Source organism: Ambystoma mexicanum, chromosome 1p (genome assembly GCF_040938575.1).
Source record: "Ambystoma mexicanum isolate Mex_15411 chromosome 1p, UKY_AmexF1_1, whole genome shotgun sequence".
In the NCBI taxonomy this organism is placed as follows: domain Eukaryota; kingdom Metazoa; phylum Chordata; class Amphibia; order Caudata; family Ambystomatidae; genus Ambystoma; species Ambystoma mexicanum.
This window is the reverse complement of record NC_090921.1, coordinates 1,319,351,261-1,319,377,297: the sequence shown is the minus strand read 5'-3', so window position 1 is coordinate 1,319,377,297 and position 26,037 is coordinate 1,319,351,261. Positions and strand designations below refer to the sequence as shown.

Here is a 26,037-nt window from a genome sequence, read left to right as displayed (position 1 = left end):
TTTTGTAGATTTTGCAAAACTAACATTTCTGATTTGTTGGTATTAACACACAGCCCATTTTGCTGAATGTAATGTTGCAGGATGTTTAACTTTCGCTGCAAACCAATCGGTGTCAGGTCCAAGAGGACGAGATCGTCCGCATACAGGAGCCAATCTATTTCTTTGCCGTTGATCTTTGGCGGACAAACTTTGGCTCCTACATAGGCTTCACCAATGTCAGAGATAAACAGATTGAAAATTGTTGATGCCAAGGGACAACCTTGTTTAACTTCTCGTTCAGTAGGATCTGATAAGGTACCCTTTTGGTCCAATCTTACTCTCATTAGTGTGTCCGTATATAGATCTTTTATTGCCATGATTAGACTTTCCGGACATCTCCATGCAATTAGTTTTTTCCAAAGCAGCTCTCTGTCGAAGCTGTCAAATGCCTGCCATAGGTCAATAAACGCAAGATATATGTTCTTTTCAGATTTAATAGCCTCCATTTTTAAGACATTAAGGGTAAGCAGGTATAAAACACATCCTACTCCCTTTACAAAACCCGTCTGGTGGGAGTCCTGATGTCCACTTGTTTTTATCCAGGTCAATAATTGTTTTTGAAGCTGGTTCGCATAAAGCTTACCTAGAATGTCAAGGAGTGCGATCGGTCTGTAATTCTTTGGATCTGCCCGATTACCTTTTTTAAATATTGGGACAACAATCGCACTCTTCCAGACAGGTGTTATTTTTTTGCGAGCTATGTCTGTAAAGAGGATAAAACACAAGGACGCCCACTCTTTTGGATTCTGTTTTAGTATGTGGTTTGTCAGTCCGTCCGGGCCAGGTGCCCGTGATGAGCTACACCGCTGAATACTTTGCAAGATGTCCTCTGCATCGATATGACGGTTCCAGGTTACCAGTTCCAGAAATTTACGTTCAGGCACAGTTCCTTTTTTTTCTTATACTTTTATAAAGTGCAAAACCCACTGAACTTCTGTAACCATACTAGTTTGTATGGCTTGCTGTTGACAACTGTTGTGATTTATTAATTTCCAGAACTCTTGCAAGTTGTTATTAGCCAGGCTGAGCAGCATCGCCTCTGCATCTCTTTGCTGGAAAATTATTTTATGAGAGATCAACCAATTTTTGTAATTTTGTTTACTTTTTTTCTGGGCAAGTTGTTGTTCACTGCTTGCTAAGGCTGCATGTTGTCTCAGTTCTTTGCGCAGCTGTTGTCTCATTTTCACAAGTTCTTTATTGTACAGGTGCTTCGGTTTAAAGGAGCCTCTTTTCAAGCCATGGTTTTGGTATGTATACTGCTGCAATAGGTGAGAATACTCCACTTCGGTTGTAAAAGGACTACTTGAATGTTTAGAGTAACCATCTACGAGAGCATTTACTTCAGAAGGATTTATTTTCAAGCGGGTCCGATTAGGTTCAACTGAGACAATCTGGTTCCAATGCTCAGATTTGGTTCTCTCACTATATACAAGTAATAGTTTAAGTTGGCTGTGATCACTTGACGGCGACCTCATTATTTGAAGCGAAACTATTTGCTGAGTCAGGTTGTCAGACACGTAGAAATAGTCTATAATTGATGACAGCTTCTTGTTGTTCCAGGTTGGATGGGCAGGGATGTCACCCTTAATGTTGCCATTTGACACCATAGATTTCTCTCATCCATTGCAGTACACCATTTAGCTGCCAATGTTTGGGAGCCAATTTTTGTGCTTTTCCAGCAGTTCATCAGTTGTGTACATTCCAGATTGAGATCGCCACAGAGAATGATGTTCGGTACTTCTTGGTCGCAGTTAATGTCATCAATTATTTCACTTATCATCATTTATGAATTTAATTGTGCCTGCCAATTCATGATGCCAATATACATTGATTAGATTAAGGTGGTTATTTTCTTTAGTTATACAGCATTTAGATTCCACAACAGTATGCTGTATAAATGCAGAATGATTAGTAGAGGATGTGATTTTCCAACCTGAGTTTTTCCTAATTAATCTCATCAGGCCAGCGGATGGATGTCCCTTTTCTCTCATTATCACAGGATTCATTGTCAACTCAAAGTCTTCTGAAATCGGGCAGCTCGACATCCACATTTCTTGTAGACATATGATGGTAATGTCTTCTGTCCATTTTAGAGAATCCCTGAATAAATGATTGAATGCTCTGGTATTCTAGGATAAGATGTTAAGTTCACTGCCTTCCGGCCTTTTTTGGCATTAACTTTTATGCCCTCCCAAGACACCAGCTAACAGATTCCACTGTGTCGATGGATCCACTGGATTTACTGAGTTCAGTTAATTCTCATTTTGATCCTTGTAATTATGTTTGCACATGAAGGTTATCTTAATTTGTTCGCCCAGGATTAGTTCACTTGGGCTATCGGCAGGTTTAGTTGCAACCAGTTGCTCGCATCCTGTGCCATTTTCCATCACTGTGTCTGTCATGTTCATTTCTATGGATGATTGTTTAAGATTTAATTCAGCACATCTCTATCTATCTCTTTGGATATTCAGCCTCCAGAGACTCTCGAGACTCAGCTCCGACTCCGCGCCGCTCCGCGGGTTGCCTGGGTTTTTAAAGGTGAAATCTCCCAAACTGCAAATGGGAATAGAAAGAGGACAGGTCTGCTCTCAGCTCACAGCAGACTCTCGAGACTCAGCTCCGACTCCGCGCCGCTCCGCGCCGCTCCGCGCCGCTCCGCGGGTTGCCTGGGTTTTTAAAGGTGAAATCTCCCAAACTGCAAATGGGAATAGAAAGAGGACAGGTCTGCTCTCAGCTCACAGCAGACTCTCGAGACTCTGCTCCGACTCTACCAAGAATAATCAGCCTGGAACTCCACAACCATGAACAACCATGAACCGGAATCATATCCAGCTAAGAGGCGATATATGCAAATTTATTTACTTTCATGAACTTTTAATAGGTTTAGGGTTTCACCAGTGGAGCCTACCATATACCTTAATGTATTTTTACAGGGAGCATGATGTGCTGGGATAGCTATATCAAAAACATGGACCACATTTCCTTAGCAGCATACATGCCAGCCTGCCCCATTCCATTTGGGAGCGCTTCGCCCAGTCCCGTTTTTCCTTTCTTTTTCATTCTGAGACTAATTGTCCTAGAATTCCTCATGAATCCAGGCCTGCAAGTCTAAGACTGCAAAGAAGGAAACAGGACTGGACTTGCTTCTCCCGAATGGATCAGGGATTACTGTCATGTATGTGGTGGTCTCAAGACCCCCCACACACCTGTAATAAGAACATGCCATAGGTACTCTAATGTACATTCTTTGTGGAGCTGGACTCTGATGTCAAAATGCCCGTTGGCCCACAAAAGCCAGTCCAGAGTGAACAAAGCGGGTCCTTAAGCAGAATACCAACTGCCACGTGAATCATTTAAGGGGGGGGGCTAGCTTTTCAGGCTCCTCCATTCTGAACTGCCAGCCCCTGACATTTCAATATCGTTAGCTCACAAGAAAATATATTAATTCATTCAAGGGTGTTTATTTATTGCATAGCATGAGGAGAGTACAGCAGAACAATCGTCTGTCACAATGTTACTTCACAAACAAAGCTAGTTGCAAAACTGACATGTATTAAATGTCTTTAAGATTGTATTTCCAACCACGACAAACTAACCACTGACATGTTTATTTCCAGAGTACACTTTCCATGCGTGGTTTGCAAAATCGACGTTCTTGTGAGGGGTAGCATGTGTTTCATAGTAGTTGAGTGATGTTTCTGTCATGTATAAGGAAATGGTCCTTGTGCGGCAAGTGCGCACTATTGCAAACCATGATGGCCTGTTCTTTGTTTGAGGGGATCTTCCATTCTCTGCGAGAACCCATGCTATGTCTCTTTTATGCGAGGGATGTTTGCCCTCTGGTCGCCCATTATTAGGACAGGGTGCATTGCTGTGACCCCGGCTGAGATAATGTTACCGCGGGTGCTGTGTATTCTAGCATGTTCTCTGCTTGAGGGAAGCAGACTCTGCCACAAGGGATATAGGATAACCATAACTAGATACATTGGGCTGTACTGACGTTTGAGTGCAGTGCCATTAGAACATGATGGGCCTTCTGCGTGTGGTCCTGGGATAACATGGCAGCACCCAAATTAATATATAGTTGATATCTAAAAAGGCTCTCGTCTACCTAAGTAACTTGTTAGTGTATGAAATTGATATGTATTGAAGTTCGCATGCTATGCTGACACCAGGGTCAAAGGTTTGGTGACATCACTTGTTGTGACATCACTGGGGTCCAGAGGTCAAGTGGTGTCCTGTAATGGCGTCATTGGGCACACGGGGACAGTACGGCTAGCACTGGCATTTTGGTGAATTGACGACCCTGAAGAGGAGATATTGAAAGGTCTGTTTTGACTGGCATTCTGTGTTTATCTTTGCCCATAAATTAAGTTCATTGCATCTCAGAGACGGGTAGTAGGTGTACCTGCCTCCTGGATCTCCAACCATTGACATTTGATGCACAGAAAGTATTTCAGAACTGTAACTTTTATAAGGGCCTGTGACTGTCACTATATGTTTCTAACAATATCTTCTTCATTATCATCCTTGCCAATGGCTTTCCTCAATCTTTCCCAGAATGCCATCTGCTCCTCAATGCTGTCATCAGGCCAGTCTATGTAGGTTTTCTTCTTCACCATCTTGGCGAGTCTGTGAAAGGCAGACAACTGGTACTTGGAGATGTTCTCTAAGAACAACAGGATGAGGACGTCCTCCTGCTCGGCTATCAGCCTGTAAGTGGCCATCCGCATCTCCAGGGAGCACCAGTCGCTCCTTAGATAATTGTGGCTGATCACGCAGATGGTCTTCCTGCTCCTGTAAATGCTGTCCCCTATATTGTCCACAATGTCTTTCCCTACTTCAAAGTCCCGGTTATGCAGGCACAGCTTTAGGAACGGTGGCCCTTTCTCCTCCAAGTTTGGGATCAGATGCTGTAGGATCCAGTCCTGGTCCCAACTGCTATAAGACACAAACGCATCATATTCATAGCGGACCGCTCCACGTCTTCTGCCTCTCAGCCTGTTCAACCAGGCATGGAAGATGTACTTTAAATGCAGGGAAAAAGAGCCACAAGTATGGTACAACAAAGTGAAAGATAGGAAGGCCAAGAGAAAAAGTGATGTCAAGAGGAACAGAACAAACTCTATACTTTGCTTGCATCCTTGTTTTAAAAAATCTAAAAAGTTGTGTCTTGTGCGCTGTTGGAAGCAGATCACATTGTTTAGATTGGTAACAAAAGTTTGTTGCGTGCTGACAGCCCAATAATAAAACCAGTCATTGACACAGTCACAGGGGAAGGTCACTTCATCTAAATATAAGGACTGAAGGTTATGAAAAGGTCCCTGGATGCCATTCTCCAGGGTTGCAATGGCATCATTGCAAAGTACAAAAACCTGCAGGGAAACCATGCTTCTGAACATGCCACGAGTGAGATATTTTAGCCCAGAATTTTGCAGTTTGAGAAATTTAAGACTTGGCAAATTTTGGAATATAAATTCAGGATTGTCAGTGGGCTCTTCCATGGCAGAAAACAAGTTCCATACTTCTAAAGTATTCAAATAGGTTAAACCGGAAAAATTTAGTGCACTGTAATGCTGCCCAGCCAGAAAATGGCTGTAAAACAGTTTTTCTATGCGGGGGCACAGCTGGTAAAAAGAGACTGAAACAGCATTAAAGACAATATCTCCATTATAGCGTATTTTCAATTCTCTGATGTTGTGAAAATGGGAAAGGTTAGGTGCATGAAAATAAATGCTGAAGGAATCTAGGTTCATTATTTTCACAGAAGACATGGCTACGCCACTGTCACATCTTATAACTATAACTGAGCCTGAGTTAAATGTTAAAATGTTCAACTGTGGGAGGTTCTCTGGGATAAAAATCATTCTTTCTGATCCAAGTATGAGCTCCTGAAGGCAGTTCAGCCCTCCAATCTCCCCCCCTTTAAATTCTTGGACATCATTTGTGTCTATGTCTAAGGACAACAACTTGGGCACATGTGACAACATGTGGCTAGTGAGTTGCTTGAGTTTGTTGCCCCTCAAAACTAGGTACTTAAGTTGGAGCAGCCCCCAAAATCCCATAGGGTCAATTCTTTCAATATGATTTCCTGATAGATCCAGCTCCTCTAAGTTGGGCATGCACGAAAATCGTTTGTTTTTGACTATGGTGATATTGTTGTTAGAAAAGCGCAAAACGCGTAGTACTGAATGAAAATGTATTTTTTTATATAGCCAAGGGCAAAGGTACAATTTTAGTCCATGGTTACTTGAGAGATCGAGAAATGCCAGATGCGGGATTCGGTGTAGAAGGTCGCTTTCGAGGTACTGTAGATCATTGTTGCTGAGATCGAACTTTTCTAAAGACCAGCACATAGGTAGGGCGTCCCCTGAAATATTACCAATGTGACTGTCTATTAAACTAAAGGAAGTGAGATTAAATTTGGATGCTATAGAGCAACATGATTTTAGGACGTTGGTTGTCCCTTTGTGTACAGACCCAATAAGCAAGTGATCCAATGTAACTGCTCCAGAATATAAAAGGTCACTTAAAGCCGCGGGGCAAGGGCTCAATATGAGCGAGTGGAGACCCATTCCATTGAATGTGCCTGGGCTCACATTTGTGACCGGGTTTCCGGACAGATCCAGTTCAAAGACAGTTGGCATGGCATGCCATTGGTCCAAGTCCATTTCCAACCGGACAATCGTAATATCATTGAAGCGGACACTTAATCTTTGTACAGACTTCATTCCTCTAAAGATTCTGAACACTGCAGAAATGTCATCAATGTTATCTTGTTCTAGTGAAAGTTCTTGGAGTTGAGAAGAAGGTGACAGGAAAAGTTCTTTTATATATTTGACACAGATATTAGAAATGATTAGAGTTTTTAGGGAGGTCAAACCAAGAAATACATCTTGTGCCAAAGATATGTTATTGCATTTGTAAGTGGGCGGATAAAAAGAGATAGAAAGGTTCTGCAGGTTTTGCAGGCCTCGGAAAGCTCCCGATTGTACAGTTTTAACTGGAATCGCCAACGACAAATACAACAACTTCTGAAATCTGTAAAGTGCATTCTTGGGAATGGTCTGCACACTTCCTGTTACACACAGGGCCAAAACATCTCCTGGGAGGTCTGAAAAGTCATTGTCGAAGTTGGAGACATTGCCACAATGGGCTACTTTGTCTTCAAACGTCCTCACTAAATTGCAATAAGGCAAGTTGTACAGGGTGAAGGGACCCTGAGCAAGCACACATTTCCTGCTGGTCCAGGCTTGAATGAAGCAAGAGCTCAGGGAAAAACAGAAGAAGAAACCAATGCAGGCTCGCACAAAGACTTCTTCCATTCTGCTTAGTTTGGCAAACATCAGCATCTTTATTTCCTAAAAAAAACAGAAAAGGAAAAATAGAAAGATGAGTGCATGAAGGGAACATGGCATATCTTTAAAAACCTCCTGAAATAAACTTTCAACCATAACAAGTCTTGGTCATCCTGCTTGCCCGTGCCGGCCCATACATATGGCAATGTATTTAAATAGATCCATGTGTGACCCAAAATGTCAATTTTATGCAAAGCATAAAATATTTTCTAAAAGAAATCTGACAAACTTTAATATTTCCATTTTCTATTTTATCCATGTGTGCAGTTCAGGGGCAACTCGGTGCTAGAGGCTGAAAAGTGCAGCTTTACTATAAAAAACTCAGATAATTTAGGAAACAGTCAAGTCTATACTATGCAATGAAACATCAGATAGATTCAATGTTTAGCTGGGCAGGGCCATTTTTCCTGTCCAGGCGCATATAGCAAACACAACAGAACGGTACAAAAACATGATAAACCTTAGTAAAGATTTATAAAGGATGGCATAATTTGGTAAAACACTTGCACAAACTACAAATCATGTATTAATGAATGTGTATTTCATATCTAACTAAAGAGAAAAAGGACGGAATTACCATTATCCCCATGTTGTCCCACTGAATTAATTCCACATTGAGAGGCCACAGATATGTGTCCCAACATTTGGTGTAACGGTCATTTATTTTGACCTGCGAAATTAGCGTCAAAAACCAATACCAATCAGCACCTCAGCCACTTTTCAGCAGAAACAGCGTTACCACTGGAAGAATGGAGGGCTTGCCGATCAGTAATTCCGCTTGCAGAATTACTGCACAGGGGAAATAGCGTGGTTCCCTAAATGGGATGCTCATCAGAGGCCATCTATGAAAACAGAATGTATTCAATATCACCCATTTTCTCTTGCCATCCAAGCCTACAAGTAGTGTCAAACGTGCCGAGGAAAAAGGCAAGGGGAAGGTGCCTGAAATATGGGCGCGGAAACCAAAATGAAGCACGGCAGAGATTCAGATGCTTGCAGAAGAGGTGATCATCCATCCTGAGGAGCCCTTTGGAGCACATACCAGGAAAACAGAAAGAACAATATCTGGACAGAAACACGAGACAAGATGGTCAATGAGGTGGTCAATGGCCAAAGAGGTGGAATGACCTGAAGGCCAGAATTCAGAGTTTAATCTCCGTCCACCAGCTGGAGTCAGCTGCTACAGGAGGTGGCAAAGTTGAGCAATTATCCTAATGCCGTCGGAGGAGAAGGTGATCCGTATCCTCCAAAAGACTGGCATGAAGTGTATTTGAGGAGCAGAGGTCTGAGCATTCATGAGTACAGCATGAGAGAAATCTAGTCTCTGTGATGTGAATCCTTAACCTGCTCCGCAGCCAAAGGCATGCCTGTGCTAGGCTGTGGAGCAAGATGGCCCTAATGCCTGAGCAGGTCATGTGATCAAATCAGAAAATAAAGTCACATATACACTTGAAAAGACAGTAAAAGTCATCTTTGAGTTGTTATGAAATATTTACTATGTGACTATATACAATCAAGTGAAGTAGGTAAAGCCAATGTTAAACTGTATCTATGAGTTCCTGAGGCATGAGACCTCCATCCATGCCTTCTACAAAGGCACTGCATGGCCGCATGTTGTTCCCAGCAGGCATGTTCTATTACTCCTCTGGGTGTGCCATGCCATCTGATGTCCATGTTGTGCTTTAAGCACACACTACACCCATTTTCCCAGATGTGTCTAGTCTGTACATTAGGGCACCTCCTGTCTGCTGGAGGCAAAATAAGCTTCCCTTCAGCAGGCTAAATGATACTTGATAAAAGACTGATCCTGATGTGGGCCTTATTTCATGCCACTCCCTGCACTGTTTGAAGGATCTGGACATGTGGCATTTGCCACAGGACCTGGGAATAGCCAGAGACATCTGCAAAAGAAACCGGGGTGGCTGTAGTATGCAGCACATTCAGTTAGAGTAATCAGTAGCTATGGCATGGTGACCTACTTTTCACCCAGTTTATGTATGTGTTATGACCCTAGGTAGGGTCTCTAGGTCAAAGGATACTCTGGAGGCCAGGAATACTTCATGTTTCTTTAATTAGGTGTCATCAGGAGATTCTTCAGTAATTGCAGGATCAGAGTGGAGCCCACTGGCTCCCACCACCCAGGCTACATAATCTCAAGTGTACCTGGGCAGAACACTCACCACACAGCATTCCACACAATCATACCCAAACACTCCATTCATGACATCACTACTCAGGCACTCATCATACATACTCCAAGAGGACGGAGCGTCACCCTTAACACCTCCCTTCCTTCAAAGCCTAACACTCGAACACCTCCCTTCCTTCAACCGACACCAACACACCTCCTCCTTAAAAATGCACAACACACAAATGCCTACCACCACCCAGGCTACATAATCTCAAGTGTACCTGGGCAGAACACTCACCACACAGCATTCCACACAATCATACCCAAACACTCCATTCATGACATCACTACTCAGACACTCATCATACATACTCCAAGAGGACGGAGCGTCACCCTTAACACCTCCCTTCCTTCAAAGCCTAACACTCGAACACCTCCCTTCCTTCAACCGACACCAACACACCTCCTCCTTAAAAATGCACAACACACAAATGCCTACCATCATCCAGTTCCGGGCACCCGGGGAAGTATCTCCAACATGACAAACCGTTTGGTTTGAGAACAAGACCCAGCTGCCTCAGCTACTCTCACAACCCAACAAGAAACACTGATCACCTTCTATTCCCCACCGCCACTAGGGGGCCTCGCAGCTGCCAACTGCGGGCGCAAACCGGCCCCACCGTGGGCATACACACCATAGACAATCCACAAACCCTCAAAGAACTCTTGACTCCTTTTATTCAACCCCTGACACGGGCAAATTGTGGGGCTGCCACATCCATGCACAAACTCCCTACCTCGGGATGAACCAGGTCCTGCGCTGACAGAGCAAACACTACCTGACTATGAACAATCACCCCAGGGCGATCTTAATTAGGCACCAGGACCCTTATACCACACACACAATACCAGACAGCCAGCAACTCACTCACACCTCATACACACTAGGGCCTCTCCCACCAGAGGAATTCCACAACAAGTACCAAACACTGATCCCAGATTGGCGGCCGTTCCAACCTGAGCCATCAGCAGTCAGGTCTCAACCCAACACATCTCTAACAACGACGAAAACCTCTGGCAACTAGATGGAAAAGTCAAATTAGCCCTAAAAATTACAGGGAAGTGCCACCAAAAATTGACACTCCCTGCAACTCAATTTAAGAAACAAGAAAACGTACCCAAGCCAACTCACAACTTGGACAGCATACCACTTGGTAACCCTGGGCTAAAACACACACGCACCCCTTAACTCACCATCAGACACAAGACATGAAGGCGTCCATACACTCTCGTGCCACGAACAGCAGGAGGCAGCGTCCTGCCAAACACCCATTCCTAAAACCAGTTACCTCTGAAAACACCAAGTGTAACTCACATAAATGGGCCATACACACCCATACTTGTAATGCACATCAATGGGCCACACACACCCATGCTCATAACACACTTAAATGGGCCACACACACCCATGCTCATAACACACTTAAATGGGCCACACACACCCATTCTCATATCACACTTAAATGGGCAAAACACACCCATGCTCATAACACACTTTAATGGGCAATACACACCCATGCTCATAACACACTTCAATGTGCAACACACACCCATGCTCATAACACACTTCAATGTGCAACACACACCCATGCTCATAACACACTTAAATGGGCCATACACACCCATACTTGTAATACACATCAATGGGCCACACACACCCATGCTCATAACACACTTAAATGGGCAACACACACCCATGCTCATAACACACTTTAATAGGCAATACACACCCATGCTCATAACACACTTCAATTTGCAACACACACCCATGCTCATAAAACACATTAATGGGCAACACACAGCCATGCTCACAAAACACATTAATGGGTAACACACACCCATGCTCATAAAACACATTAATGGGCAACACACAGCCATGCTCACAAAACACATTAATGGGTAACACACACCCATGCTCATAAAACACATTAATGGGCAACACACAGCCATGCTCACAAAACACATTAATTGGTAACACACACCCATGCTCATAACACACTTAAATGGGCCACACACACCCATGCTCATAACACACTTTAATGGGCAATACACACCCATGCTCATAACACACTTCAATGTGCAACACACACCCATGCTCATAACACACTTCAATGTGCAACACACACCCATGCTCATAACACACTTAAATGGGCCATACACACCCATACTTGTAATACACATCAATGGGCCACACACAGCCATGCTCATAACACACTTAAATGGGCAACACACACCCATGCTCATAAAACACATTAATGGGCCATACACACCCATACTTGTAATACACATCAATGGGCCACACACAGCCATGCTCATAACACACTTTAATGGGCAATACACAGCCATGCTCACAAAACACATCAATGGGTAACACACACCCATGCTCATAAAACACATTAATGGGCAACACACAGCCATGCTCACAAAACACATTAATGGGTAACACACACCCATGCTCATAACACACTTAAATGGGCCATACACACCCATACTTGTAATACACATCAATGGGCCACACACACCCATTCTCATAACACACTTAAATGGGCAACACACACCCATGCTCATAACACACTTTAATGGGCAATACACACCCATGCTCATAACACACTTCAATTTGCAACACACACCCATGCTCATAAAACACATTAATGGGCAACACACAGCCATGCTCACATAACACATTAATGGGTAACACACACCCATGCTCATAAAACACATTAATGGGCAACACACAGCCATGCTCACAAAACACATTAATGGGTAACACACACCCATGCTCATAACACACTTAAATGGGCAACACACACCCATGCTCATAACACACACTAATGGGCAATACACAGCCATGCTCACAAAACACATTAATGGGTAACACACACCCATGCTCATAAAACACATTAATGGGCAACACAAAGCCATGCTCACAAAACACATTAATGGGTAACACACACCCATGCTCACAAAACACATTAATGGGCAACACACAGCCATGCTCACAAAACACATTAATGGGTAACACACACCCATGCTCATAACACACTTAAATGGGCCACACACACCCATGCTCATAACACACTTAAATGGGCAACACACACCCATGCTCATAACACACTTTAATGGGCAATACACACCCATGCTCATAACACACTTCAATTTGCAACACACACCCATGCTCATAACACACTTCAATGTGCAACACACACCTATGCTCATAAAACACATTAATGGGCAACACACAGCCATGCTCACATAACACATTAATGGGCAACACACAGCCATGCTCACAAAACACATTAATGGGTAACACACACCCATGCTCATAAAACACATTAATGGGTAACACACAGCCATGCTAATGACGCACACCAAATTTACATAACCACAGAGTTTTTAGAAAGTGTAGCATAATACTTTAACATTTCCCAAACTTTAAGTTTATACATTTAAAAACACCTGTTTTTACCAATGAAACCCTAAAAGTCCATGTTGCCATTTGAGTGCAATTTAAATGACCTGAAATTCCTCAAAGCGTTAGCTAGCACAAATACACAAGCATGCATTCTCATACAACTTCACAAGTTACATAGGGGGAACAATATGGTATATCATAGTCCAGGATGTAGTGTTGCCTGAAAAACCTCAAAGCGTTAACTCTAACATGACCACTATTTCAGGCAGACCTTCCTAATACCAAGTTCCTGATTCGCAGCATCAACAACCTGAAAAACCACAAAACTCAAACGTTTACACAATACTAACCATCCGCGTCATTCACATCCACACAGAGTAGCAAAAACCTGTCACCAATTACCAAATTCTCTCACTATAACGCAGCGCACCATAAACATTAAAACATTTCCATTTGTAAGAGCAATGCGTGCAAGAACTATATATATTCAAACCTACTCTTTCTTTACAATTACTCTTCTGTAACATCAGAAATAACGTATTTGGAAACTACCTGGCATCCATAACGTATTATAAGTCTGTCACATCAATGTCAGGGGACACTACATCGTTACCTTGCCACCATCAATGATTCCTTTGCCCTCCTGGAGCCGTTGCACGCTCTTGACTCCTGCCGAAATGTACACATAAGGTTCAAGACCTTAAGTGGACATGGCCGGATGGATTGGTCCCACATCCATCGATCCTGATGAACAGTTCACTTCTTAACAGTACGTTCAGGAAAACTCCCTAACGGACCTGCTTTCCTCACGTCCGCCCACACTGCCTGGCACAGTCTACCCACATCTCCACCAAGTAGAATCTAAAAACCCGTGCACGATGCAGCACGTAGTTGAAACCTGGCAATAGCATCATCCGACACCCTTAAGATGCCATGCAACACCCAACCTCAAGTTGCAACAATTCCTTCCTGGCACATTGTCAGCCAGCCCCAATAAGACATGTTTTCTGGAGACGTTTTAGTCACGTCGCCAGGTGCTTTCTTGTAACCATGAGATTGGTCGCCGTGAAGCAACTGAACGCCAACACTCGTCGGGCCCAAGAACATTTGGAGCTCGGCATTCCATTCATCACCGACTCCCGCCTGCGGCATCTGATGTCATCACATGCTCCTTTGGAAACCGACTGAGCAGAGCTCCGCAGGCTCAACAGTCGCCGCAGCCCGACACTCTGAATGCCTGTACATTCCTTCAGGTGCAACAGTAAGCACTCTCTGATGTCCAAAGGCGCACAACAAGCTGTTCTCAGTTACGCTCCCTTCTCAGTTATTGCATTAAAAAGCCCATGGGTGACAGCCAACTTCGTTCTGCTTTAACCCTGGTACCCCTCCAACTCTCTGGTGCCAGGTGGGGCAATCTTTGGCACCCTTGCATCCATCAGGGGCCTTCTGTGCCAGTCTCTCTGTTCCCCTGGGTGGTCCTCCAACACTGGCGCTTGCAGGACAGTCTCTCTTCCAGGATAGTCTCTCTCCCTGCTTCTCCCTGGAAGCCATAACTAAGCACTTTCTCGCCCCTGAGTGGTGGGACTCATCATGGGGGGCAGTGGGCTCCTCCCCTATTTCCAATGTCTTTTGATCCTGTGCTGCACCGTCCGCAGCAGTCTCCTTTCTCCTTAATCAGTCTCCTTTCTCCTTTCTCTTCACTCCCTCTGGCCCCAAACACACAGGTACCTGTCAGTAGTTTCAGTAGCTTCTTAGCTTCTTCTCTTGGGTTCCCATCAAGACCACCTCGTCGCTAATTTAAGTTATGACCCTAGGTAGGGTCTCTAGGTCAAAGGATACGCTGGAGGCCAGGAATACTTCATGTTTCTTTAATTAGGTGTCATCTGGAGATTCTTCAGTAATTGCAGGATCAGAGTGGAGCCCACTGGCTCCCACCACCCAGGCTACATAATCTCAAGTGTACCTGGGCAGAACACTCACCACACAGCATTCCACACAATCATACCCAAACACTCCATTCAACACATCACTACTCAGGCACTCATCATACATACTCCAAGAGGACGGAGCATCGCCCTTAACACCTCCCTTCCTTCAAAGCCTAACACTCCTAACAGTATGGCAACATTGCAAATTCCACCACTGGCGTCTGTGTCCCCCAGTTATGTTGTGCCTTAAGAAATAAGGAGCTACATGCTGTATTTCATTAGGGTATCCCCCCTTTTCCAACAACAGTGACTCAACATACGTAGCAACTATACGCTGTTAGTGGAGTGCTAATGGCGATGTTCTTAGTGAATGGTAAGTGCTTGGCACACATCCATGCACTCTGTTATGCTTTTTGATCTTTATTTACTATTTGTGATAAAGATCATGCAGTTAGAAATTGGAAATGTGGTGCTGCCTACATTACAATGCTACCTTTCTGTGCTGCAAGGTCATGTTCCGCTTGAGATCTGTACCATCGCCATTGTGGTACCTGTTGTACCATCGCCATTGTGGTACCTGTTGCCCAATCTTTGCACATGTGGGATTATGCATTTCTTTCATGCATGCTTGTTGGCATGCAGGGGCATGGCAGGTAGTGTGGAACCTCTTATGTGGTGTTTGCAAGGGCAGGTTTGTCCCTCAAATGACTTTGAATGATCATACATAACATTTGAATTCAGTAAGTGCACACCACACCCAGTCATTCTTTCCCTTCCAACTTATGAACATGTATGATTGATTTGATGGTGTTTTTATTTACACCGGATCGATAACCATTGTATTCTGTAGGTCTTCATGTATGCAGGCAGTGTACCATTCCACAGGACCATGGGTGGAATGGGGAAAGGGCACACCAGCGGCTCATGCTAGCACCGCAGGTCAACTGTACGTTTAGGGAATGCTGTTGTTTCGGGGTGCAATACAACTCGAGGGCCACTGAAGTGATATGTGTACGGTCCAGGGCGCCAATGGCATTTTGGGAAGTGGGCATTTGCACAGAATCTTGCTTTTGTAGCGTTTATATCTGCTGTGATGGTGGGCAGGGGGATGTGCCGGGATGCACGCGGTGGGAGTACATCTCGCACCTGTCCAAGCACTATGGAAAACACGTGCTGTGATATGCCATGCAGCATGCGAGCAGTGTGCTGGAAATTGCCTGTGGTGAAAAAGTGAGCACCGACACAAGCTTCAACAATGGTGGTGTGGGTGTTCTTATGTTGATCCTGCTCTCTACATCTGTTTGTATCAGGGTGAGTAGCTCAGCTATCGTCTCTCTGTCCAGGTGGCACAGTGAACATAGCTGCCCATCAGTGAGTGACCAGTGTGATGGCCTGACCCATGTTATGGGCTCTCTACTTACATCTCCTCTACCTTTGTGCAGATTGTATAATGAGACACTGCCGGTGTGCACGCCTCTGGAGCTCAATTAACAGCAGAAGATATCCAGAGCTCACATTTCTCTACTGCTAGTGGCTATATGTGGTTTGGAAGTGCATTTGGGGAAGATGGGATCTTGCTTACCCTTTCAGGGCCTATTAGGTGCACTTGTGGATTCAGTTCCATCACCTGGGTGCACTCTCTGACAAAGCCAGGAGTCAGGCATTCGAGCGCCTCCTGCAGCAGACGGCATCGCAGGAGGGGCCAGATGCTGTCAACTGCCTCCGACCATCAAGACCGCAGATTTGCAGGCCCACAATGATTTTCCCACTTTGCTACATCTATGGCAGCCACTCATGCCTCCTGATAGGTGGTCTGTCTAACAAAATACTGCTTTAATTTTAAGCCAGCTAGCCTGCCGGCGATCTCCCACACAAGGCCCCCATAAAAGGCCCTCGCTTGTCTGGGCATTCTGCACTCTCCAACAACACCAGGAGCCAGGCATCCAAGCCCCTCCTGGAGCAGACCGCATCGCAGGAAGGGTCCGATGCGGTACATTTCATTGTTAGCTCTTTCTCCGCTTTAAAATTGCCACATTCAACTGCCTCAGACCATCGAGATCGCAGATGTGCTGGTCCGCGACAATCTTAACCCTTTGCTACATAAGTGGCAGCCACTCGTGCCTCATGATTGGTGGGTTGCCTAACAAAATGCTGCTTTGATTTACAGCAGGCTGGCTTTATGGCGACATCCCACAGAAGGCCCTCATTAAAGGATCTTGCCTGTCTGTGCCTGGTTGAGTGCTGACAGAGCCATGGTGTTAGCCCTTCTGCCTCCTTGTTCCTGTTGTCTGTCTTGCTTCCTCACTCATATCTTCACCAAGTTTCTCTTCCAGCTGTTTTTGGTACTGCGCTTTCTTCATACCGTAGGAAAAGGAGGTCCGTCTGCAGACCTCCATTCTTCGGCTGAAGGAGAAGGGGGAGAGCCCATAGGGAGTGGCTAGAGTGAAGAGAGGCAAGAGGGAGCAGGAATCCCAATAGGAAGGATCTCAGTCTTGCTGGCATTGAGGCAGAAATAGAAGCACAGCAGGACTGGATAGCAGATAGGCAGTCAGGAATGCTAGAGGAAGTAGCGAGAGGTTCAGAGGGAAGTTTGGTGAAGAGTTGGGTGTCATCTGCATAACGCTAGAAGTGGGGGAGAACGAGGAAATAAGGTGAGCAAATGGAGTGAGATAGACTTTGAAGAGCATGGGATAAAGGTTGGAGCCCTTGGGGACGCCACAGCTGGAGATAGAGGTGGGAGAGGAGAACGAGCCCAAGATAACCTGGGAGGGTTATCTTGGGTGTGTTTCCTCTGCTACAGATTGTGCCCTTGCTAGCATGCCCGTGGTAGCCTTCTCACCCTCAGATGTGGCTTGCCATTATGTTTCAATACATATTGCGTCCCCCCTTTAATTTACTGATCTCTCTTCCAGTCCTGTGCTGTGATCTCCCCCTAAAACCTTCTTCAACTTGGTTTGGCTTTCCCTCTGCTGCACATCTCACCATCCCTTCTGTTACCTCTGGATATGACCGTGCTCAGATTTACTCCCCGCCTGTGTCGTTTCTCTTGTGCATGCTTCCTCTCCCACCCCTTATTGCTCCATCACCTCCTCCTTCTAGCCCTTACTTGCCCATTTACCTTTTGTGTGCCCTGTTGCCGCAACCTCTTGGCTGTTACTCCCAAACCTGCTCTGTGTTCTCTTCAGCCTCCCCATTAATCACTATGCCTTCTTACTCACAACTTTGCAACCCGCAACCTTTGTTGTCTTGAAAACTTGCATGTTTTGCATTTCACCTGCCTGCAACCACCGTTTGACTTGAAACCTTGAGTGTTTTAGAAACACTGTTTGACTTGAAACCTTGCATGTTTTGCATTTCACCCTCCTGCAACCACCAACTGAATCTGAAATCTTGTTGTGTTTCACTGTTGTCCTTGTGTTGTTACTTGATGTAGCCCCTGTCACCACGTGGTGAGTCTTTCCCAAGATATGCACCCACTTTTTCACTTGAGCCATGTCATTGTTCATTGTGTCCGATTCACTTGCAGCCCCACACTCTCTGCATCCACTTTTGAACTGAATTCACTGCTCTACCTGACAGTGCGCCCATTTAATTTCTTTACACTTGATGAAGCCCCTCACTCCTCGAGGTGCAGCTTCTCCAGGCTACATTCTTTCATCTCTATCTTGTTATAACTGCTTGTCTTCTAGACTGATGTAGCCCCTTATTCATGTGGCACGGCTGGTCTAGTCTCCATTCATTCATACCTGATTGTCATAATCTTTTCCACAATGCATTTTACCTATTTGTTCTTGGACTTTTTCAACTTGTCCTTCATTGTTCCTCTCTCCTTCCTCTCCTCCTTCACTTCCCTTCCTCCTCCATCTCCTCCTTTTTCACATCTCAGCACTTGCACAATACAAATCGCCTCATGGCCTCGTAGGAAAGCTTTTTATTGTGTTTCCACCCTTCCTCCCCCTCCTGCACTTCCTTCCTCTCAATCTCCCCTGTTCGCATTCTTCAGCACTTGCACATTCCGAATGTTTCAAGACCTTTTAAGAATGTGTATGTTCTTGTTTTATGCCTCTTCCCCTTCCCCATCCTTGTCTTGATGCACCTTGAAACAACGTATGCTGCATAGTGCACATTAGAAATAACCAACAAATAAAAATAAATACATTTAGCTCCACCTGGTGGGTATTACTGCACTGTGTTTTTGGAAGAATTACTGCCTGTTTTTGGTGGGTGTTTGGTGGTAGTTCACCTTGTAATATAGTCGATTTTTATTTCTGGTAGCTTATTCTGCCAGTGAATTACTGCTGGGGGAATTAGCACTGGTTCATATTGGCAACTCATCTGGCGAAATTAGGACCTGGGAAATAAGCGCCCACTTCCTGTTACCTGTAATGCGGAAGAGCGTTAAAAGAGGTGGTAACTCCATATTTACCACACTCGTAAAGAGTCCTATGTAGTAAGTACCGTGAACATAGACGTCAGATATTGTATAGCCAAACACTATAATTGCTCAGTACGTAACAAAATTGGAGAACAATTTTTTACAAAAATAATTAGCTCGTGTTCGTTTATTCGAGCCCGTGGTGCAATGCAGACAGCCAAATAAGCAATGTTCCACCTGGCGAGCTGCATGTTTTTCGACTGCATAGTCATTCGATCACATGGAACTTTTCCTTTCACAGTTGCATCGCAACCCATGACATTGATAACTCAAGCTCCGCATTCACCATCACCTGCTGCAACAGGTGTTCTTGAGCTCTCACTGCACAGTCTCCCAAAGGACCTATTACACAGCTTTCCTTCAACACCGGAACAGCCAGCTGATGAGATAAGACGCTCGCATGAATTTCCAGGGACGTCATTTGGGGGTCGTCAGTGGTCGCAGTTGTGGCCCCTGTGGTCTCCCTTGCTACCTCTGTGGTCTCCGTGGCTACCCACAAACCAAAGTTACTGGGCTGTGGCCAGCACCATGTGGCTCCTTCTTTCTGGAGTGTCTTGATTTCGCATTCAGGCCTCTTAAAAAAAACACAAAAAAACAGGGGGTTCCACTAATGTAAAAGTGACCCTTTATTTTTTCGATCTCCCGGGCATGCTGTTCAGGATGTTTGCTTGAATGTCTGAGGTAATGAACCCTCCCAATGGTATGTATTTTGCAAACCATTGAAACGTGAAAAGTAGATCCACGCTAGCTTGACATGTGGCCAAATTTGGCCCGAGACCTGCAGATGAGCTGCCTGCGTTCACAGTTACTCATTTTAATGTATCCACTACGATTAAAGTAATTGTAGTGGATGTAATTTGCTTTCTGATTTTGAGAACATTCAGGCATGTAATTGCTAATTGTACTATAGCCGGTAAGATAGCTCAGTGGGTTGAGCGCTCACTGCTGTGATGTGTGTGTGATTTGCAGGTTGTCGGATCGAAATCCAGCAAGGCCAACTCAGCCTTTCATCCTTCTGAAGTGGATCCATGAGTACCAACACAGGTTGGGTGATATTGTAATGTACATTTGTTCTATATAAAGCGCTTGAACATAAGTGCTATATAATAACGCATCATCATTATTTGGCCTTGGTCGTCTGCTTGCATTCACAGTAATGTGGTAATATGGGCCATACACACTGATATTAATGATACATATGGCAATCTATTCTTGTATTAAATGTATTTCACATTACAGTGATATCGTAATCATATTTTTGTAGTGTACTTGGGAACAATGCTATTTAATGCCACTTCCTGTTTTGTCAAGGGGTGAAAGGACGTGTGCCATCGCTTCCTATGATGTCACTTTGGGGATGTGTCAAATGACATTGTTAAACGAGATATTATATTGTGCCTCCTTTATTGTATATATTGGCCTAAGCCCAGTCGCTCTGCGAAGAAAACCGCGTTGCAAAGTTTCTATTCCAAAGTAATTCTGTGTTCTAAAATGGTGGACAGTGTTTCCCGCTTGTAACTGAGCCGTCCTGAACTTTGTATGAAAGTTAATGTTCAAACTGTCCGTTGGCCGAATGTTTGGGTTAAGTAAAGAGACCTTGTCCCATTCCTGACTTGTAGACAGAGGATTGTCTGCACCAAATAGTGTGATCCACAGACATACATCGAGTACAATGTTGTACAAATACTAAACGTGGACACTAGCTGAACTGCATTGTATAGGACATGTGTTAAGGCTTATTGTTAAATCCGAGAATACACTGTTGCAATTGTAACTTGTTTATATGCAAACTGAAGATGATCCCCATGCATATAGTTGGACAAACCAGAAGTGAACTCGGCACAAACTCTAGACCGTGTATAATTAACCTGTGAGGGGCTGGACATTGTGATTGGAAACGTATAAAATGTGCAACTGTTTAGACGTCCAGTACCTCTCACTTCTCACACCGAAAGGGCTGGTATTCGCTTTAATGTACTGAGGGCCAGATAGCTATCTGATACTTTGTTTCTTTGTAAACTGTACAGTTTTAGAATAAAGATCTGTGAATCTTTATAAGCCCGTGTTTGGTGTATTTCCTTTTGGGGTACTCAGCCCCGATATTTCCTTTTGCTTTTACAGATGGCGCCCGAATAGGGACCCTCAAGATTGATGCCATCTCCTTGAAGGTTGACGCGGCTATCGGACCGGGATCGGATGGTGTAAAAGGGGGCCCCTTTCTTGGATGAGACGCGATACCTCAGCAGCGCTGCACGACCCAATCCCTGGACGGTGAGCACGCGGTCCGAGATGGCATCTTGACAAGGGTCCATATATTAAGGAGGCCAGATTTGCCGAAATCACCAACCACATGGGACCTTTGTTAGTTCTTTGAAATCCAATCGGACCTCCTTAGGATTTGATCAGGTGAGTCATGGCCCGATTCTTAAGTATCCTGATAATTTGTTTTGGCGTATTACACTTGCAAGTGCAATTATTGACCAGGTAACACCAGTATTCTGATATGCCTCGGAAATTGTCTGCCTGCTTCAGGGCGTTATTCCACAGTGACAGACAATCTTTGGAATTTGGCTGACCGGCGCCAATGGAGGGGTCGCCAGTGTGTACTATGTACTGTAAGCACGGCATTGGTAGTATAGTGTTTAATGATATTTGCCACAGACAAACTAGACATGCTTCTGAATTTCAGTGGCCAATCAATGGTAGTTTTGAAATTCCTCGTATTGAATACTTAGAATCCATATTATTAAAGAAAAAGGCTAGACCTGCAGCATTTGATGTATTACAGAATTGGAAGAAAGAAGCTATGCAGCAACTTAAGAGTAGGGAGAAACATGTGCGCCGTCATATGACAAACGCCGAAAAAGCATTGTTATATGATCAGAATAAACAGTCTGAGTCAGTTAGGAATATGGATAGGGCTTTTTCACTTGGTATCCAGAAAATGTATCCTTCTAAAGACTTTCATGTATCTGATGAGCTGATTCACAAACTTCTAAATGAACGAAGGCCTGGTGCCACTGCACCACCTCTGTATGTTCCTCTTCCTGCTGTTATTCCTCCTCCCATAGCTCCTCCTGCTCCTCCTATTGCTCCTCTTAATGTTCCTCTTCCTCCGGCTGTTGTTCCTCCTCTTGTCTTTGCTCCTCCACCTGCTCCTCCACCTTTGCCTGCTGCTACGGGTCCGGTGGGTTTGCCTGCTGCACCAGTGATAGCACCTCTGTTACCGAATGTACAAGATTTGCCTACTCTCCCTCTTCCAAGTTGTTCTGTGCCGCTTGTAGTTGATCAGGGAGCAGGATCATGGGTTGTAACTCGTAATAATTTGTCTCCAGAGAGAAAGCGTGAATTGACTGCATGGGCTAGACATTGCATGGAGAAGGGTGAACAAGCTGATGTTTTTGCCACACTCTCTAACTTAGACAATTTTCCTGAGAAAAACGTTTTTATTGAAGGATTGGGAGTCCATTTGCGTATAATGTGGAACAGGTTAAATGATATAGATCTCCCACAAGGGTTAAGGGTTCTGAATATTTTAGCATTTTCTAGAGATACTGCGGAGAAAGTATATGAGCACGTCGAGAGGGTTTTTGAGTATAGAAGGGAGTTGGAAAGGTTACGGAATGAAGATGTAGATGGTGATAGTTTGGACGCTATGTTAGTACAGAAACGGTTCTTTCCTTGTCGTAAATCGATAAATGAGGAAACGCGAATTTGTACAAAAGATGCGATTAGGTGGATTTCAGACATGTTGATAACTCCCGTTGAAGTATATGACACGTATAGTCAGTATACGCCAGAAATGCAGAGGAAAGTGATACAGGTAATGGTAGAGTACCTGCAGGATGAATGTATAAAAAGAAAGATTTGTTGTCCCGCAGAATTGTTGAATATTTATAAGAGAGCTTTTTCGTTTGACACTTCTTCAGCTGCTTTAGCGCTCGATCTAGCTCTGTTGCTCAGTAAGCGTTTGGAGTTGCCTACTTCTCAGTTGCCTATGAGAGAGGTTCCTCCGACATTTGTTCCAAAAGTTGAGATTCCTGATAATGTTGCAGCAGGTACACCTGCTTAAGATATCCCTGCACATTATGTGTGGCAGTTTGTCCACGTCCCGTTTTCGAGACAGGAAGTGAACACCATTAAACAATCTATTCCCGATATTAGGAAAAATCCGACAGGGTTCTATAAAGAAATAGAGTCAGTCTTGCAGTCATCAGTATTTACCTTAAGTGATATTGATTTTTTATTTCCTGTACTCCTACCTATTGATTTGTGGAACAGATTAGGATTGTAGATTTGTAGATGATGTACCAGGGTTAGGAGATACATGGGATAACATGGTTAGACTAGATAGAGAAAGGCCAGCTGGCGAGAGACCACCACAGGTAATACTGACTTTGCCTGATAGAATAGTTACAAAGTTGAAAGCTATAATTCCTGAAAGAAGGATCATTTGGGACAAGCTTACTGCCTGTGTCCAAGGAAAGTCTGAGGGTGCTACCGAGTTCTTTAATTGGTTCGAACAGGTGTTTTCAGATTTCAGTAGACAAGATTTGAGCACAGAGTCTGGGAAACGATTATTTGTGGACAAATTTGTGTGTGGATTGCTGCCTGACATCCAGTCGCAAATTATGTCCTCAGAGAGCGCTTGGCAAGCGAAGACTCAATCAGAAGTATTGCATATGGCTCAGTACTATGAGAATCATGCCAATAACGAAAAAGAAAGATTTGAAAAGAGAAAAGGAGACTTAAAAACAAAAGTTCTATTGCAGCACATTGTTAGAGGCCCTAGAGGGGGTAATTCGCAATTTAGGGGTCGGTATGTTCTGCAGGGAAATGCGCCATTGGGTCCTGTAAACATAAACCAGTGTGCTTATTGCAGACAAGAGGGTCATTGGCGTGCACAATGCCCGATCCTCCAGCAGGGTCGAATAACACATTTGGTAATATGGGTAGATGATCCAGAGGCCGCCCTGGAGCAGAGGGTCCTGGTAGAAGTCAGTTTGCGTAAGATTCGCAGCAACCTTTTTCACAGGACAATCAGGCATTGAGTGTGGATAATAGAAACATTTTTGATCATCCTTCTGCTGCTTACCTCTCTGAAGAACTTCCTTTTGACGACATTCTGTTTCGCTAGGATTGCCCGAAGCAGGGTTTGGAACCAACGCCTATTCCCGTTAATCAGAAAGGTCCCTACGTTGAGATGGTAGTGGGAAATAGGAAACATCTATTCTTGATAGATACAGGGGCACAGAAGTGTTCCATTGACCATTCATGGGTTCCAAACATTCCACTGTCAGGGCCAACAAATGTTTTTGTAGGGTTTTCTGGCACATCAGTAGTCTATCCGGTTTCTTCACCGGTACCGATTACCTTGGGTCCATTTACGGAACATTGTCCATTCCTTTTGACTACGAATTGCGGAGAGAATATGTTGGGGTTGAATCTGTTGAAACAATTAAATGCGGTAATTCATTGTTCTTCTGATGGAGTGCGTTTAACGATTTCACCACAGCAACTTTCTGTCTCTCAGTTCTTGACCAGACCTTTGCCGCCAGAATTCAGTAATGTTCTGGAGTGTTTGTGGGCAATTGATGATAATGATGTCAGTGTTTTGCAAATTGAGCCCGTTAAGATTATTCTGAAACATGGAGTAAAGTTGCCACATATTTGTATTTATTTATTTCTATTGCGCACCTTTCCCAAGGGCTTACGGGTGCATGTTTGGGAGGGTTACAGGTTACAGCAGGTTCGCAGTATAAGATCTCGGTCGATGGTGAGCAAGCTTTGAAATGCATAGTCTCCGATTTTGTGCATCGTGGGGTGATTGAAGAAATTGCAGGTAGTTTGTGCAATAGTCTGATTTTGCCTGTGTACAAAAAAGGCGATAATGAAATTCCTTTCCGTTTCATTATTGATTTACGTGCCATCAATAAGATTGTTGCTCCACAATTTCCCATTGTGCCTGATGTGACAACAATATTAACTATGATTCCGGCTTCAGCTACTCACTTTAGTGTTGTGGATCTAAAGAAAGCCTTCTTTAGTATTCCTATACATAAAGACATTAGATAGTTGTTCGCTTTCACCTTAGGGGGACGCTCGTTTACCTTAACCCGTGCGCTGCAAGGTTACACGGAGAGTCCTAGTATTTACTGTAGGGCTTTGAAAGAGCAGCTCGATACACTCGAGTTGCCCACTACATGTACACTGCTTCAGTATGTCAACGATCTACTCTTAGTTGCTGACTCAGAGAGCGTTTGTAAGAAGGCCACCGTGTTGTTGCTTATCCACTTAGCACGACAAGAACACAAAGCTTCACTTAAAAAGTTTCAGTATTGTCGACAGGAGGTCGCTTATTTAGGCTATCTCCTATCAAAGGAGGGAAGAAGGTTGACACCTGAGCGAATAAAAATAATTTCTAGCATGTCTGTCCCAAACACACAGAAGGAAGTCAGAGCCTTGATAGGAATGGCTTCTTACTGTAGGCAGTGGATCCCAAACTTCTCCTTAGTGATTAAACCAATGTTGGCTTTGACGAAGAAGGGCATTTCTTCGCCATTGCTGTGGAACTTGGAACACCTGCAAGCATTTGATCTGCTCAAGACTGCATTGTGCTCGGCACCAGTTTTGGGCACACAAAACTATGAAAAGGCCTTCGTGTTGTATGTGCA

General features: G+C 44.2%; 1 protein-coding gene across 1 annotated transcript in view; it reads right to left on the bottom strand.

Moving 5' to 3' along the window:
• Positions 1-3,504: 3,504 nt before the first annotated feature.
• The window catches only part of LOC138548428 (toll-like receptor 11), a 68,431-nt gene continuing 45,898 nt past the window's right edge, over positions 3,505-26,037 (bottom strand). The window contains exons 2-3 of the mRNA XM_069642279.1: positions 13,614-13,669; positions 3,505-7,400 (exon numbers count right to left, since the gene is read on the bottom strand). Of these exons, the coding sequence (XP_069498380.1) occupies positions 4,533-7,400; positions 13,614-13,669 (2,924 nt within the window). The 3' untranslated portion in view covers positions 3,505-4,532. The remainder of the gene's footprint in view (positions 7,401-13,613; positions 13,670-26,037) is intronic.